Source organism: Sturnira hondurensis, unplaced genomic scaffold (genome assembly GCF_014824575.4).
Source record: "Sturnira hondurensis isolate 20B ecotype Veracruz unplaced genomic scaffold, ASM1482457v3 Scaffold0023817, whole genome shotgun sequence".
NCBI lineage: Eukaryota > Metazoa > Chordata > Mammalia > Chiroptera > Phyllostomidae > Sturnira > Sturnira hondurensis.
Genome location: NW_028096448.1, coordinates 6,234,358 through 6,253,339, shown reverse-complemented (window position 1 = coordinate 6,253,339; position 18,982 = coordinate 6,234,358). Strand labels below are relative to the sequence as shown.

Sequence of the window (18,982 nt, the reverse complement as noted above, 5' to 3'; positions counted from 1 at the left end):
TGATGGGACCTCCTTTGTAGGTGACTGTCCCCTTATCTGTTGCTGCTTCTAGGGTTCTCTCCTTCATTTTAATCTTGGCTAATGTAATTATGATGTGCCTTGGTGTGTGCTCCCTTGGGTCCAAATTCTTTGGGACTCTCTGGACTTCCTGGAAATCTATTTCCTTGGCCAGATTGGGGAACCTCTCATTCAGTATGTTTTCAATTTCTTGCTTTTTCTTTTCCCCTCTGGCACTCCTATGATTCGGGTGTTTGGAACATTTAAAGTTGCCCTGGAGGTTCCTAAGCCTGTCGTCATTTTGTTGAATTCTTGTTTCTTCATTCTGCTCTGGTTTATTTCTTGGAAGGAAGAAATGTCTATTTCTTCCTTCTGGTCCAAACTATTGATTTGAGTCCCAGTTTCCTTCCCATCACTGCTGGTTCTCTGTACAGTTTCCTTTATTTCACTTTGCATAGCCTTCACTTTTTCCTCTATTTCATGACCATCCTCAACCATTTCTGTGAGCATCCTAATTACCAGTGTTTTGAACTCTGCATCTGATAGGCTGGCTATCTCTTCATCCCTTAGTTTTGTTTTTGTAGCTTTGACCTGTTCTTTCATTTGGGTTATATATATATTTTTTGTTTCAGCATGCCTGTTAAGTTGTTAGGGGTGAAGCCTTAGGTATTTGCCAGGCGGGACGACCAAATCACTGGGTTGTGGTGCTGTATGCGGGGCAGTGGTCCGAGAGGGAACAATGTCACTTGCTTGGCTCTCTGCTGCTGTCAGTTGCCTCCCTTGCTACCTACAAGTAAATTGGGCCCTTCTAGTGCTGATTCCTGGGTGGATGGGTTTGTGTACATTCCAGGACTCTGTGGGTCTCTTCATCGAACTCTCCTGTGAGGCTGGGAGTTTCTCCCACTGCCATGACACCCATAGGTTTTTTCATTCACAGGGTCTGAGGCTTTATTTCCCTGTGCTGGAACCCTGGGCTGTGCAGTCTGTCTCCCTTCCCAGTTGTTATCCTGGTTTATCTGCAGGCAAGTGTGGGCCCACGCAATCTGCCAGCTGCTACCTTGACCACCCAGTCCTCCAACCACCGCCTTGCTGTGCATCCTCTCTGGTCCTCCTACCAATCTAAATGAATGTTTCTTCTTTAACTCCTTGGTTGTTGGATTTCCATACAGTTTGATTTTCTGGCAATTCGGGTTGTTTTTTGTTTTTAAATTTGTTGTTGTCCTTTTGGTTGTGCAAGGAGGCAAAGTGTATCTGCCTATGCCTCCATCATCTCTGGAAGTCTGAGAAATGGTATCTTTGAAATGAAATGCTTTATTAATACCCTCTTACTTCTTCCCCTAATCTTCCCTTTTCCAAATTCCCATAAGGAATACTATTTCAAGGCTAATTCTATGTAGCTGACCCATGATTTAACATTCAATATCACAGTCTACCAAATATTTCTCCAAATATTGAGTTCTATATTTTCTGGTAAAAGATAATACTATTGCTAAACAAAAATGTCATTTTACTCTGCTCCCTTCTTGTGTCATTACAATCTATTAATCCAGCTTTTATTCCTCAAATAAACCATAAGTGATCAGGAACCCAAGCCTTGTCAAAGTTGACATCAAATAAAATATGGTTAAAATCACAGTATCATAAAAGCAAAAACACATCTACTGTAAATATCTCTGAAGCTCTTGGACTCTTGTTGAGAGGGTGGGATGTATGCACAAAAATAACAGTGTAGTATTTCTAATTTAACACATAAACAAATTACTTTTGTTTTGACAGAAAGTACTATATAAGTACTAATAAAGTTCAGAGCTATAAAGAAACCATCAGAAAGCATGGTTAATATGTTCCTTAATAGAAGGAAAGCAGGAATGGTGACCATCCATGGTAGAGGCATGAGGATAGGAACAGCTAAGATAAGTGCAAAGCACAGGAAAACATGCATCATGACAAATAACATCACCTGGACCCTATTTCTCCAATATGTGTTCTCATACAAATGGGATAATAATAGACGCAGGACTGTGAAATGCTATGGATGCTATACAGTAGGCCTTTTGGTTAAAAGAAAAAAAATTTCGACCCCTGGCTGGTGTGGCTCAGTGCATTGAGTACTGGTCTGTGAACCAAAGGGCCACTGGTTTGATTCCCAGTCAGGGCACATGCCTGGGTTGTGGGCCAAGGTCTCTGGTTGGGGCTGTGTGAGAAGCTACTGCACACCGATGTTGTTCTCCCCTTCTTTCCCCCTCCCTTTCTTTAAAAATAAATAAATAAAATCTTTAAAAAACCCCTTGAAATAAATTAATGGAGTTGAAGCAATTAAAGAGGGCTGGAATATGTAAGGCGAACAGGGCCTAACAAAGATCTCAAGCAACTACTTACAGGCAAATTTATCTAATAAGCAATTCCAGAAATGGAAACACTAGTCCTCCCAGCAGCCAATCCACCAAACCCTGACAAGACATTTTTTGCCTGTTTAGTTTATGAAAAGAAGTGATGACCAACCAAGTGCATTCTCGAGGTGTTACCACTGGAAACCTAAACATTAAGCTGCGCTGGCTGACACGATGTAGAGAACAGAGGGGTAAAAGCTTGTGTGTGTTTCCTTCTCTTGATCAATTTGGGAAAGGTATCTCCTTTAAAGTAAACTGCCATCAGTAAGATGCCCCCTTGTTCAAGTTAGGAGAGAAGCTACAAGATATAAAGCGGTGAATTTGGGTTTTTATTCATCTGGCAATGTTAACTTGTTCATGTTCAAAATACGTGTTTTAAAATCTCCAGAATGCTTCAGTGCCTTTCAGTTAGTCAGGATATATAACAGTTTGTCTTCTCCTAAAAGCAATTATGTAAAATTTATTCTGGATTATTTACAATTTTAGTAACTCAAGGAAATATCTGCATTTTTAATTAACAGCTAAGCGTACAAATTGGAAGTACTGCACAGTGAAGCTTAGATCTTGCCCTCACTAGCTGGAGCACATAAACACTAATATCAAATGATGGTTTTGTCATGTGATCCATCCCCCAGCACATACAAATATAGAACATGACCATAAAAAGTAATGGACCATGCCCTCTGCTAAGTAATTTACGACAGCGAATCCAGACTGGAATGCCAGCTGGAATTACCTTCTCCCTGTCTGCTATTTTCACATATACAGTTTTGTACAGATGATAGAAGCTACATCCTGCAAAAAGAACACAGATGCAAATGAAGGCTGCTGGAAAGGTGAACAAGTAGCAAATCTGAATCAAACGCCAAAATACATTTGGTTTTTAAAAAGATTTGTTGAATGACTCAGTGAACGACCCTTTTAAAGTTAATATTTGACTTAGGCCATAAAAGAAAAACTTGCAATGCTTCCAGTTTCTTTTTTAAGTATCAGATTAATAGTGGCTAGCAAGCAAACATTTAGAGCACAGTGGAGAATGATAAATAGTTGACAATCATTTTATTACATATACAAAGTGATCCCAACATTTGACTAAAGAGAAAATGATCAACTCCCAGCCATATACACAGTTCCAGCCTTTAGGAAGACTGCCATCAAGGCAGTCTGGAATTGCAACAAACTTTGTGTGAAATAGTTGATAAAAGGAAAGATATTATCCTTCTTTATTAACTGTTACCCCTCAGATAATCCCCAAATCCTCTGTATGTGATAAAGACCTTACTTCCCTTGGGTTGTTATTCATTATCTAATCGTGCCTTACACAAAGAGATGAGCTCACGTGCCTGATCAGATAAAAAAAAAAGTCTCCATGAGTGATGGCCCACAGGACAGGATCTTAGCAAATCCTTTCTGCCTCCACAGGCCTGGGCTTCTAAATATCTATAAAGCTACTAACCACGGTCACAGCTCCCAGGCTCATTCACAGCTTTATGTTGCTAAAGCAAACAGTCTGGGCAGAAGAATGACAGCATTACTCTCCTTTCTGTTACCCTCCTCCCTGCTTCCTGATAAACTAATGATGAGCTTTCCTGTTGGGATTCAGCACTGGACTGGGTAGCTTCAGGCTGTCAACCCAAGCAGACCCTGATGATATCACACAAATCTCTTCTCTTTCCTTCCCTGGTGCTTTATTCTTTGTTAACCAGCATCTATAGCTAGCCTTTATAAAGGGCTATCCAGGAGGTAATTGCTGAGGTCATTTTCTTGCTATGAAAAGGCTCATGAGAAAAGCAAAAGCTTCATTAGCCTCATTTCTCCACCTACAAAATGAAATGCTCACACCTATTTGCTGGTTACTGAAGAGCAATTCTGTAGGTATCAGCCCACCATCAGGTTTTTACATGCTCTCATAGATTGTACTTGGGCAGATACTTTAGCTGGGCTTAAGCCTATACTCTTCTCTAGAAATTAAAAGCATTGCCTTTGGGTGCTTTTGAGTTGGTAGTGAAGAGAAACAACCCATTCAGCAATCCGCTAAGAGCAGAAACTTATGCATATTTATGAAGTGAGACTAAAAAGTTAATTTAAAAAACACCATAAAGTGGGCCACTAGTTGGATTCTAATGTGCTACATCTTCCTGAAACCGTCAACCCAGACCCCTGGGAAGTACCGTATTTTTCTGTGTATAATGCCCACCCCATTTTGTGTGCATTATACACAGGATTATTATATCCATTATTATACCCATGGTATGTAATTTCTATATCTATGTATAATGTGCATTCTTATTTTTCCCTCAAAAATTTGGGCAAAATGTGCACATTATGCATGGCAAAATACAGTACCTCTATTTGATGAAAACAGTATAATAGTAAGGGTAAAAACTGTTACCTTTTATTTCTCTTACAGTTTTTCTTTTCTATTTTCAAGCCAAATATAAATTGTGTATTTAAAAATATATCAAAAATATTTGCTTGGCACATACAATTAAAACCAGTTGCTCAACAGAATATTTTCTTAATGCTTTGTGTTAAGAAAAAAAACTTTGTGGCAGTATTTTAAAGGAGGCATTTCATTTTACAACAGGGCCAGCAGTACTTTCTTGCATTATGTTATCTCCCATATGGCCCCTAACAACAGAACTTAGCAGCACTAATCAGGGCCCAACTCTTTCAAGAAGACTCAGCAACCCTGACTGAGCAACGAACGTGGTGACATTTTCTGGGCACAGACATGAGGAGCACTTAGAATTTTGGCTTCTTCATTCGTTTGCTTTTCCTTACAATTTCCAGACCTGCCACAAGCACCAACTAATTTACCCAAGACTTGCTCTGAGATCAAAGTCACGTGACCATTCTGTTTGGCATTTTTAAATATTAGAAAATAATTTGACACCTTATAGTTACAGTAAAACATTACAGAGGAGAGAAGGATGAAGTCACTCTAATGAAATTTTAAGATAATTGTATACATGTATCTATTGTCTGTATTTTTCTCTATATGCCCAAGTGTAACACAGACAAACTCAGCTATTAGATTTGAAAGTTTTCTTGTCTTTCTCAGGATGACACTGGGCTATTAACCTGGAAAAGCCCACATAAGTGTTTAGAAAGATAATCTCTTTCCACTGAAATAGACCTTATTTTAGCCAAACCTGCTCTGGCAGATGGGCGAGATGCTCACCAAATCTATGATTTTTTCAATCCAGGCGCACAGGTTGATTAAAATCCTCAGCCTCCCTATAAGAGATGGAGAAAATATGGGAAGTGTGCCTGGGAGGGAAGGAAAATGCTTGCTGTATTGGGGGCTATTCCCTGCCCACCCCAACAACTCTTCCCATCTGACTGATAATTAACTGGGGCTGGAGGAGTTGGGGCCTTGGTCAGTGACCATACAGGAACCCTGATGATGGCCTTCTTGGGGTGGTGCCCACTCAGGACACTGGTCTACCAGAGGTTCCATTTTTCAGCTCAGGCCAGAGTTTTGGGGTCCCTCATAATGGGGATGATGAAAGCTCTCATTTCACATCTCTCCCAGGTGATGTGAGATGTCTCAATGCCAAAAAACCCCCCAAACAACAACAAAAAACACTTGTGTCACCTCTCTCTCAACTAAACACTTTCTACACTTTTATTTTGACATACAAGTCTTGTAAATGACTGTGCAGCGTGACTCTTATCATGTGTAGTGTCTGTGAAAAGGACTCTGGAAGGTGAGTAAAGGAGTGGGATCCTAGTCTAGACACCAAGGCCAGGTCATTAATGAGTTACCGAATTTCACATTTTGTGCTTGTAAATTAGAAAAAGCATATTTTCCCTATATCCACGTGTTGTGAAAGTAAATGAATAATTGGATGTGGAGGGGTCCCTTGAAATTTTCTGCACCTACAGAATAGGGGTTTCTTGACCATTTTCTATACAAGGATATTTCCATCAAAAGGGAATAGATAGGTTTGAGCAATTGTCACTAAAAGTCATAGATAACAACACTGAAAGAACTAGGTCATTCTTTTGTCCAAAGAGTTTCCTTAAATTACAACAAGGGGAGAGAACAAGCATGAGATACTCTGTGTATGTTTTATAACCTGTTCAATGTCATGAGCATTGAAATCTATCAATGAGAGGGGTGCTTTCAAAATGCAAGGTGCCATGACCTATTGGCACATCATGAAATCTACCCAGTGGGTCACGATCAGTATTTAAGAAGGAAGAAGAAAAGAACAGAGCAATAGAATGGACTAGAACAAAGATGTCAGAATTCAGTTCACCTGGTCAGGGGAACTATTGTGGAACTGGGTAGTGAAATAAAGTATACTTTGTATATGGTTCATGGTTGAAAAATTTAAAAGCCCTTATGTTAGAGAATACAAGAAACACGTTTTTTCAGTTCAAAATGAGAAGTGAATTTGAAATTGGATGCCATCCTTTTCAATCAAACCTAGAGACAAACTTCTTATCCTGCCTCTCCCAGGATAGATGGAGAGGTGAGAGTGGAGGAACTCTGAGGAGTAGGAAAGAGGAAGCAAATGGCAGAGTGGTTCACGGCCTTTTATTTCTATTTATTTTTTTTAATGTTTTTTTCTTTTTTTTTATTTAACTTTTGTTCAAGTACAGTTTTCTTTCTTGTATTCCCAGCCCTGCACCCCCCCAGTGCTCCCCACCCCCCCTCCCATCTCCGCCCCCCGTCTTAGTTATTGTCCATGTGTCCTTCATACTTATTCATGTGAGTCCATCCCCTTTTACTCTGTGCTTCTCTCCCCTCTACCCTCTGGACCCTGTCAGCACGTTCTGTATTTCAGTGTCTTTGGTTACATTTTGCCCGCTTGTTTGTTTTGTTGTTTACATTCCTGTTAAAGGTGATTTTTTAAAAAGTAATTAATTGTTTTAGAGTTGGTAGGAGAAAAGACTCAAGGCAATCTGTATTAGCTTTCTATTGCTGCGTAACAAATTACCATAAACCTAGTGGCATGTAACAATATCCATTTATCCTATCAGTTGTTATAGGTCAGAAATCTGAGCAAGCCAAAGCTCTGGTCTCTGCTCAGGGGCTCACAGGAATAAAATGAAGGTTGGCAGCACTGTATTCCCACCCGGAGCTTGGGGTTCCCTTTGAAGCTGTGTAGCTGTTCGAAGAATTCAGTTACTTGCAGGAGTAGGACTGAGATTCCCGTTTCATTGCTGGCTGTTGGCACAGGGTCCCTCTCAGCTTCTAGAAGCTGTCTTCCTCCTACCTGGTAGCTCATGTCTTCAAAGACAGCAGGAGAAACTCTCTCAAAGATGACCACTTTGACAGTCTTATATGACACAACATAATCACTGGAGTGACTGTCCCATCACCCTGCTCATAACCTACCCAAAGGAGTGATATTCTATAAACTCACAGGTTCCATCTACACTCGAGGGGAAGGGGCTGTATTATATATTAAGTAGTGGGATCCTTGGAGTCAATCTTAGAATTCTGCCCACCACAGAATCTCCCCTAATAGTCAAAATTCACCTAAGCAGGGGTGTCCAACCTGCAGCTGTGGGCTGCATGTGGTCCAGGATGGCTATGAATGCAGCCCAACACAAAGTTGTAAATTTACTTACAACTTTTTTTTTTGCTCATCAATTTTCATTAGTGTTTGTGTATTTAATGTGTGGCCCAAGACAACTCTTATTCTTCCAATGTGGCCCAGAAATGCCAAAAGGTTGGACATCCCTGAACCATCAAGCATTTAAAGCAACTTAAAAGAAATGCACATGTCAGCAGTTTTCAAACCGGTTCACCAGTCTTCTGCAGGACTTGAATAGACATCTTACAAAAAGCCTCCATAGTCAAATACATTTGCAAAGCATGGGCTTAGTAATGTTCAACATGTTTATCTACTGAACAGAGTAGGGGCTTTCCCCAATCATATTTGACCCAGGACATTTTTTGAGTTGTGCTAAATAAATCCACCACTTTATTAATGTTACTATAATACTCCTATTACATTGAAGGAGCTGCATTACTGCACTTGCACCGTCATTTTGCTTCCTCTCTGATGCCTTTGCTGGTACTTTTGTTTACAAGATCCCAACTTCCCTGGACTTTGGTAGCACTAATGGTCTACCTCACTTGATTGTCAGTTTGCTTGTAATTGATTAATATAAAATATTTTTCCTTTTTGATGGTCACCCTTACTAAATTTAATCTTTTTGAGGGCTGTCATTCTGGCTTAAAGCAATAATGTGAGAGCATTGGACACAGCTGCGGTGTGGTAAACCATGTTGGCTGAGATTTCTGGGAATCAGACTTGACTTGGGCCATTCACAGCTTTGGAATATGGAGTAAACCAGTTAACCTCTCTCTCTGAAACTCTCCTGGCTCATCTTCATTTTTAATTGTTTTAAGTATATTTTATCGATTATGCTGTTGTGGACTTCCCAAATTGTTTCTCCTTTGCCCCCCTCTACTCAGGAACCTCCTCCCCTCTAGCAATTCCCCCCCTACTTCCAGTCCATGGGTCCTGCATATAAGTTCTTTGGTTTCTCCATTTCCTATACTTTTCTTAACATTCCCTGTCTCTTTTGTACCTACCAATTATGCTTAATCCTTGTGCCTTTTCCCTCCTTCTCTCCATTCTCCTCAGACAATCCTCCATGTGATCTCCATTTCTGTGATTCTATTCCTGTTCTATTATTTGCTTAATTTGTTTGTTTTCTTTCCTTTTTATTTTTTAAAAAATATTTTCTTCATTTATTTTTAGAGAGAGGGGAAGGAAAGGAGAAAGAGAAGGAGAGAAACATCAATGTGTGGTTGCCTCTCTCGCCCTTAACTGGGGACCTGGCCTGCAACCCAGGCGTGTGCCCTGACTGTGAATCGAAATAGTAACCTTTTGGTTCACAGGCCCGCGCTCAATCCACTGAGCCACACCAGCCAGGGCATATCTTTAAAGGAACTGTTGTTCAATAACAGTTGTCCCCATTTCCCACCCATTACTCTCTCCTGCCTTGCCCACCTGCTTATTTTTTTTTTTGAGATTTAGTTGTTGATATTTGTTGTTGAGATTTGGTTGTTGACATTTTATTGTTAACAGTTCTGATCATCTTCTTTTTTTAAGTAAGTCTCTTTAACATTTTATATAAAAAGGACTTGGTGATGATGAACTCCTTTAGCTTTACCTTGTCTAAATGATAGCTTTGCTGGATAGAGTAATCTTGGTTGTACACCCTTGTTTTTAATGACTTTGAATATTTCCCCCTAGTCCCTTCTTGCCTGTAAGGTCTCTTTTGGGAAATCAGCTGATAGTCTAATGGGCACTCCTTTGTAGGTAACTCTGTTCTTTTCTCGTGCTGTTTTAAAGGTTTTCTGTCTATCTTTAAACTTTGACATTTTAATTATGATGTGCCTTGGTGTAGCCCTCCTTGGGTCCAACTTTTTGGGGACTCTCTGAGCTTCCTGGACTTCCTGGAAGTCTATTTTTTTGCCAAATTAGAGAAGTTTTTTTCCTTATTTTTTCAAATAAGTTTTCAATTTCTTGCTCTTCCTCTTCTTCTGGCATCCCTATGATTCAGATTTTGGCACTTTTGGAGATGTCCCAGAGTCTTCTTATTCTCTTCTCATTTTTCAAAAAGTCTTGTTTTTTCATTCTGTTCTGGTTGACTGTATATTTCTTCCTTATGCTCGCAATCATTGATTTGAACCCCAGTTTCCTTACCTTCCACGTGGATTTTTCTTTATTTCACTTTTTGTGGCCTTCGTTTCTTCCCTTATGCTTTTGCTGTATTCTATGAATCCTCTGAGCATACATATCACTAGTGTTTTGAACTCCGCATCCAATAGGTCGGCTACTTCTGTTTCGTTTAGTTCTTTTTGTGGGGCTTTGTTCTGTTCTTTCATTTGGGCCATGTTTCTTTGTCTCCTCAATTCAGCAGCCTCCCTTTGTTTGCTTCTGTGTATTAGGTAGAGCTGCTTTGACTCCCTGTCTTGGCACACCTGTTTGTTTGTCAGGGGCAGAGCCTTAGGTTTCACCAGGGTGGGGCAGCCTGCTTTGCTGCTTTGTGGTATTGTGAATGAGCGAGGGGTTTGAGAGAGAACAACACTGGTTGCTTGGCTCTTGCCTCATTTCCAGTCACTTTCCCTACTTCTAGTATGTGACTGGCACCCTTCTAGCTGCTGCCCTGGTGCTGAATCCCAGAGTGGGTGGCTTTGTGTACATTCTAGGACCATGTGGGTCCTTTAAACAGATTCTCCTGACAGTCCTGAAGCTTCTTTCACCGCCTCAACACCCACTGGTTTTTACAGCCAGAACTTATGAGGCTTTATTTTCCCAGCGCTGGACCCCTGGGCTGCATGGTCTGGCCTGGGGCTAGGATCACTGGCTCCCCGGGTGTCCTTCTCAGTTTTATTCACTTCATGTGAACGTGGGACTGCCCTGTCCACTTGCTGCCACTGCTGCCTCACTGCCACCACCTTTCTGCTACCACACCATGTCCTCTCTGCCCCGGCTCCCCATCTCTGCCCCCCTACTCATCTGGATGAATATTTCTTCTTTAAATCCTTGGTTGTCCGACTTTCATACAGTTTGACTTTCTGGCAGTCCTTTTTTTTGTTTTGTTTTGAAGTTAGTTGTTATCCTTTTTGTGGTTGTGTGAAGAGACGAAGTATGTCTACCTATGCCTCCTCCATCTTGGCTGGAAGTCTTACCTCCTGGCTATTCTTTAAATTGAGAGTGTTATGAAAGATGATTTCTAAGGGCTCTTTCCACCTAATATTTAACATATGTTTGTTTCTCTGTCTGGTCCGATCTCATAGCTGCTTGTTTCTACATTGCCTGACCCACAGTAAGCACTTGATTAATATCTGGGCACTGATGAACTGTGAGCTTGCATTGTTGTGGGTTCCTGTATTTTCTCAGTATCCTCTTGTATTCTAGGAGGCTGACACCTTCCAACTTGTCAGGGTGCTTACCCTCAGTTTTGGGCATCTGGCTTATACAATCCTCAGACCAAAACTGACCACTACTGTTGGTTTGGCCTAGTTTGGTGCTTCCACAGAGCTGTGGTCACCTTCATCATCAGGATTGGAGGCACTGCCTAGGAGGTCCTCCAGCCCAAAATATCTTCCCTTCCCAATGCTTGAAACTCCTATTCATTCTCTACCATTTTATCTCAGGGCCCTATTATAATTCTAAATCAATAATTATATGAGTAATTATTTAATATATCATTCACCAGAAAGTAAGTCACCTTGTATAGGCATGAAATGTGAGCAAGAAATAAATCCCTTCTGTTAGAAGTCACTAAGATTTAGGAGATGCTTGTTATTGTGGCATGACCTGACTTGCTTTGATACTGAGCTGTTCAGAGGAAGAAGCCTCAGTTTGATGTTTGACTATTGAGGGATTTTATTCCTGTAGGAGTTTTAGGTGGTAACACCTAAATTATTGCTGCCAAAGTGCAGCCATGAACTAGCAGTAGAAGCATCACCTTGTTAGACCAATAGGTTCTTGGGTCTCACTTTGGACCTACTGATCCAAACCCTGCACTTTAACAAGACTTGCAGGTGATTCAAATGAAATTAAAACTTGAGAAGAAATGCTTGAGAGGCAGCTGGAAACGAAAGCTGGAAACATCTGAAAGACATTGGAGCCAGACGCATAACTGTGAGAATCACAGGTTCTCAAAGTATGGTCCCTGGACCAGCAACATCACCATCATGTGGGGACTTTTGAGAAATGCAGAATTTCTCAAAAGGAAATGGCTGCAACCAGGCTGCAACCAGGTTCTACTGAACTGAAAACTCTGTAGTAGAGCCCAGAAATCTGTGTCTTAACAACCCTACCTGGGATTCTTATACGTGCTACAGTTTGGGAACCAATGCCCTATGTTAACAAGAGTCTAAATGACAGAAGTTAACATTCTCCTGTAAGGAGAGTTATAACATTGTCCTCATAAGAAACTATAATCTTTTTTTATGATAATCTTTTTTATCATCTATCTTTAGAATCTACATGGGGAAAATAGAGCCACTTCTGGACAAGATGGAGGTGTAGGCAAGTAATATACTTTGCCTCCTTTCACAACCAAAAAAAAGGACAACGACAAATTTAAAAATAAAAATAACCAGACCTGGCTGGTGTAGCTCAGTGGATTGAGTGCGGGCCTGCAAACCACACGATCGCGGTTCAATTCCCAGTCAGGACACATGCCTGGGTTGCAGGCCAGTTCCCAGCAGGGGACTCATGAGAGGCAACCATACATTGATATTTCTCTCTTTCTCTCCTTCCCTTCCTCTCTAAAGATAAATAAATAAAATAAAAAAGATTACAAAATAAAATAAAAATAACCAGAACTTCCAGAAAACTGAACTGTATGAAAGTCTGATAACCAAGGAGTTAAAGAAGACCAGTAGGAGGGGCAGACACAGGCAGCTGGAGAAGAGAAGACTCACAGCAAGGAGGTGGTTGGAGGACCAGGCAGTTGAGGTGGCAGCTGGCAGACTGGGCAATCCCACATTCGTCTGTGGATAATCCAGGAGGAATAACTGGGGATCGAGACAGACCACACAACCCAGGGTACCAGTGTGGGGAAATAAAGCCTCAAAGCCTCTGACTTTAAATACCTGTGGGAATTACAGTGGCAAGAGAAACTCCCAGCCTCACAAGAGAGTTCTTCAGAGAGATGCAGAGGGTCCTAGAACATACACAAACCCACCCACCTGGGTATTAGGACCAGAAGGGCCCAATTTGCTTGTGGGTAGTGGGGGAAGTGACTGAAAGCCAGCTGAGAGCTGAGCAAGTGACATCGTTCCTTCTTGGATCCCTCCCCCACATACAGTGCCACAGCACAACGACATGGGTTGCCCCTCCCTGGTGAATACCTAAGGATCTGCCCCTTACAACTTAAAAGGCATGCTGAGACAAAAAAATTTCACTCAAATCCAAGAACAGGTCAAAGCTCCAAAAATAGACTAATCGATGAAGAGATAGCCAACCTATCAGATGTAGAGTTCAAAACATTGGTAATCAGGATGCTCATAAAAATGGTTGAGGATAGTCACAAAATAGAGGAAAAAGTGAAGGCTATGCACAGAGAAATAAAGGGAAATGTACAGGGAACCAACAGTGATAGGAAGAAAACCGGGGCTCAAATCAATGGTTTGGAGCAGAAGGAAGAAATAAACATTCAACCAGAACAGAATGAGGAAGCAAGAATTCAACGAAATGAGTACAGGCTTAGGAACCTCCAGGACAACTGTAAACATTCCAACATCCAAATCATAGGGGTGCCAGAAGGAGAAAACAAAGAGCAAGCAATTGAAAACTTATTTAAAAAAATAATGAAGGAGAAGTTCCCCAATCTGGCAAAGGAAAGAGACTTCCAGGAAGTCCAGAAAGCTCAGAGAGTTGCAAAGAAGTTGGACCCAAGGAGGGCTACAACAGGGCACATCATAATTAAAATGTCAAAGTTTAAAGATAAAAAGAAAATCTTAAAAGCAGCAAGAGAAAAGGAGACAGTTACCTACAAAGAAGTGCCCATTAGACTATCAGCTGATTTTTCAAAAGAAACCTTGCAGGCAAGACCGGGCTGGAAAGAAGTATTCCAAGTCATGAAAGGCAAGGACCCACATCCAAGATTACTCTATCCAGCAAAGCTCTCATTTAGAGTAGGAGGGCAGACAAAGTGCTTCCCAGATAAGGGCAAGTTAAAGGATTCATCATCACCAAGCCCTTATTATATGAAATGTTAAAGGGACTTATCTAAGAAAAAGAAGATGATCAAAACTATGAACAGTAAAATGACAACAAACTCACAACTACTAATAACAAAACCTAAAAAACAAAAACAAAGAATCTAACAAACAACCAGAATAGGAAGAGAATCATAGAAATGGAGATCACATGAAGGGTTATTGGGGAGGGGGAAATGTACAGAGAATAAGAAGCATAAATGGTCAGTACAAAGTAGACAGTGGGAGGTTAAGAATAGTATAGGAAATAGAGAAGCCAAATAACTTACATGTATGACCCATGGACATGAAGTGAGGAAGGTAATGCTGGTGGGAGGAGGGTTGCAGGGTGGAGAGCAATAAAGGGGAGGAAAAATGGGACAACTGTAATAGCATAATAAAAAATATGTATTAAAAATGTACATGGGGAAAATGAAGGCCTGCCCATGGACTATTCTCATCACTGTGGTGGTAACCTTCAAACTCTGTTTTTCTGTGGAGTGGAGGTACTAGGACAGTCCTCTGGGTAAAGATGGAGAACAAAGCAAGGGAGGCAAGTATCAAAAAAATTGCTTGGCATTTTGCCTACCTGGTACTGTGGGGCTTACTACTCTCAGAGCATGGTAATAGTTCTATAGGGAACACTGGCAGTCTGTGCCCTTCCTGGGTATGAGTCCCCTGGAACAGGTCCATTCCTCTTCCTTTGATCAAGAATGCAGTCAAGTAAGAACAGGGAGCTACAGATATTACACCCAAGAATCTGCATAGCCTCATGCTCAGACATACATTATCCCTGGACAAGCAATTGCTTGTCCACGTGCATTCATTCATTTGCTCATTTGTTCACTTCTTCACCCAATATTTAATGAATGACTTTTATGTGCAAGGCCTGCAAGGCCCATAGAGAAACATTTTATTTTGTGCTTAAAGAAGGCATTGAGTGGGGCACCAGCCAAGAAATTCATTGTTCTCCCCCCACCCCCGCCTGAGTCTTTCAATGATTCATCGAGATTACCTTTCCTCTCACTTTAATCACAGAAAAGCTAAGTATGTTTCTAGAATGTACCACATTGTGATTTCCTACTTTCACTGTTCTTTATTTGCAAAGAGAAAAAAATCAGGGATTGAGAAAGCCAAGGAAGAAAATGCATCCATAGAAGGACATAAGATAGTTCTATCCCTGTAAATCTGTTTGGCTAGGCTGTGTGCTACTCATTTCCTATAACAGAAGCGATCCATCCAGCTATCCAGGTGGGGTTTGGCAGCTCTGGCTACAAGTTAGAATCACCTGATAAGCCCATAAAACTATCAAGGCCAAGATCACCCCTCAGGCTAATTAAACCAGAATCTCTCAGACTGGCATTTTACCAGGCACTGGTATTTTTAAAAAGTCTCAGTGATACCATTGCATAAGCTGAGCTGGGAACCACTGTTCTGGGTGCAGGGCAGTGGTGAGCCGGCAGGGGTGTGGATGGGTCTAAGGTCTCAAATGTTGGCCCTTTATGGAGCTGAGCTTCATTGCCCAAAAGTTAAAACCCTGGTATCCCAGGATTCTCAGCTCAATTTTTTTAACTTCAGGAATTTGTATTAGAATTTAAAGTGAGCTATTGAACTCAAGCTATTGCGTTATAAGGAATATTCAATTATCTTTTATATGTATATGGTTATAACCAAAATTAAGATGCAGAATATTTAGTCAAAAGAACAATTATTTTATCTTATTTAACAAAGTATGTTGGTAATGGATCTACTTTTTAGCCTATTTATACTACTTATGAAATAGAAGATAATCAAATTCATACATAGAATATACCAGGTCTGTATGAAAAAAGTCCAGCCATTGTTCATGTCACGAGGAGGACTCAGTTATAGGCAACTGATAATTGGCAGCTTCATCACAAAAACATGCCCTCTCATTCATCACATTTTGCACAGAGTTTTTGGTAAAACAGTAAACCACACAGGTGACCCAGCCCCTCTACAGCCTGGATTTGGTGCCCTGCAACTTCTGGATTTTCCCAAAACTAAAATCACCTTTGAAAGGAAAGAGATTTCAGACTGTCAATGAGATTCAGGAAAATATGATGGGGCAGCTGATGGCCACTGGGGGAACTGTGTGAGGTCCCAAGGTGCCTTCTTTGCAGGGGACTGAGGCATCATTGGCCTATGTACAATGTTTCTTATATCTTGCATTTTCTTCAGTAACTGTCTCTGTTTTTCATAGTACATGGCTGGATACCTTCTGGACAGACATTGCGCATGTAATAATAGATGTGGACACTTTTGATAACAAAACAGCACAAAGTATGTACTAAAAATTAATAGTAAACTCTTTCTTGATCATAAAAGAGTTGTGAGATCAGTAAAATGAGTAAGATACAGATGACATAAATAAATGGACCTTTTAAATTGGTGATGTCAATTGTTATGAATTTGGCCACAATAAGATTATGAAGACAGACGAAATGTTCCATATCATGGTGTGGCCTAGAGACAGAGCCTACATGTGCTGTAAATCTCATTTTGGGGCTGTCACTCACAGTAACTGGTTCTATTACTTCCTCATTTTTTTTTAATGTTACACAGCCCATTCCGTAGGCAGCCCTGTGTCTCTGGAAACACTCTTACCTCTTGGGGTTGCTGGTACTGAGAAGCCATCAGAAGGAAAGCCCGCTGGGCCTGGAAAGCACTATGCACCATTTCTGCCTGGGGACAAAGAGGAAGAAGGAAATTTAAGTGTTTGCTCCTAAACAGAGTTACCAGAAGTTCCATTTTTCCCGAGGGAAAACATATGTCCACACAAAAACTTATAAAGAACATGTATGAACTACATGTTCATAGAGGTATTACTTGTAATAGTCCAGATGTGAAACAACCAGAATGTCCATCAGCTGATGAATGAGTAAATGAAAGGTGATATACCCGTTCAATGGAATATTATCTGGCATTGAAAAGAAATGAAGTGCTGATGCATGCTACAAAATGAGTAAACATTGAAAACACTATGCTGAATGACTGAAGCCAGTCACAAAAGACCACATTTGTATGATTCTGGTCATTTATACAAAATGACAAGAACATGCATATCAAAAGAGTACCTCCCAGGGGCTGGTGGGAGGGAGGAATGGGGAGCAACTGCTAATGAGTATTGGGTTTATTTGGGATGTGATAAAAATATTCTAATATTAGAGAGTGGTAATATATTCATGGTTGGTGAGTATACTAGGAATCATTGAATTATGCATGTTAAGAAGTGAGTGTTATGATCCCTGGCTGGTGTAGGTCAATGGATTGAGTGCTGGCCTGAGGACCAAAGAGGCACTGGTTTGATTCCCACTCAGGGCACATGCCTGGGCCAGATCCCCCATCGGTGGGGTTCGAGAGGCAACCGCATATCAATGTTTCTCTCCCTCTCCCCTCTCTCTAAAAATAAATAAATAAAATCTTTTAAAAAAGTTCCAGAAGAGTACTAAGAAGAAAATAATTCCAAGTACTCACATCACCCACAATTAATAATTTTTGGCACTTTTTTATTTTGAAAATAATTTGCACAACTGTTTTCATAAGACAAAACATGATGATTTCAAATGGGCTTTTAAATTCCGAAGGTTACAAAGATCAAAATTTTAAAAAATGCCTCACAACTTAGAAACAGTCGTTATTAACATCAGCTAAACATTTAAGATACATGTACAAATAGACTTTGATAAAACAAGGCCGTACCCTATGTGCTACTAAAAAAGGATAAATTTTAATTATCAATGTAATTGAATAGTAGAGATGAAAGAGAAATAATCAACAAACTTCAAAGAAAAGTTTCAGCACTATAATAAGTATGCCCAAAGGAAGCATTCTAAGGTAAAAAACATTATAAAATACTATGGGAATGGAATAGAAATGTGTGGCATTTTAAAGTACATAATACAATTTTAGATAACATTGGTTGGGAATCAATCAGGAAGGATGAAAACATAAGTACATACTTCCTCACTTCTATCTCTAGTCCTGTTTTTATATTTAGTCCAATTGATAGCATTCATATTCCATCCGCAATTCCCATAGTTGTTTAGGATTAGTTCTACACTTAAACCTAGTGGTTCTCACCAGCCATCTTACCATGACTTCTCCATTTCTGAGTTATTTGGATGATTTTACTGGCTGAACTCTCATTATCAAAAAAAAAAAAGTCTTAGCCCTGGCTGGTGTAGCTCAGTGGATTGAGCACGGGCCTGCGAACCAGAGGATCGTGGTTCGATTCCCAGTCAGGGCATATTCCTGGGTTGCAGGCCAGTTCCCGGCAGGGGCCAGTTCCCAGCAGGGGATGCACAAGAAGCAAGCATACATTGATGTTTCTCTTCCTCTCTCCCTTCCCCTCTAAAGATAAATAAATAAAATATTTTAAAAAATAAATAAATATTTAAAAAAAAAGTCTTGAGGTTGCTTTAGTTCTTTAGGTTTAAACCAGTCTCCCTGTTGTGTTTACATTTAACAACACCTTGGCTGGGAACAAGATCCTTCGGTCTCTCTCTTTCTCCATTTTCAAATAACATGGCACCGAATGTGGCAATGGAAAAATCTGAAGCCAGCTTGTTTTTTTTTTCTCTCCCTTGGAGGAATTGACTTTTTCTGGTTTGACATCTGAAGCATTGTTTCTTTATCCTTTGAATTTAATAGCTTAAACAAGATGTTTAGGTTTCGAACATTCTGTTTTATATTTCCTGGAATAGACTTGGTCCTTCATTTCTGGGAAATATTTTTAGTATATTTTCAATATTTCTTCCATTTCATTTGTTAGAATCCCTCTTCAGGGTCTCCAATTATAACCTCAGATTGTATAATATTTAAATGTCTTCATATCTTTTAGATTCTTTCTCTGCCTGTAATATCCTTGTCTGTCATG

At 40.3% G+C, this 18,982-nt stretch overlaps 1 protein-coding gene across 1 annotated transcript in view; it reads right to left on the bottom strand.

Moving 5' to 3' along the window:
• The window catches only part of CAP2 (cyclase associated actin cytoskeleton regulatory protein 2), a 149,668-nt gene that overhangs the window by 73,166 nt on the left and 57,520 nt on the right, over positions 1-18,982 (bottom strand). The window contains exon 4 of the mRNA XM_037037955.1: positions 16,711-16,788. Within this exon, the coding sequence (XP_036893850.1) occupies positions 16,711-16,788 (78 nt within the window). The remainder of the gene's footprint in view (positions 1-16,710; positions 16,789-18,982) is intronic.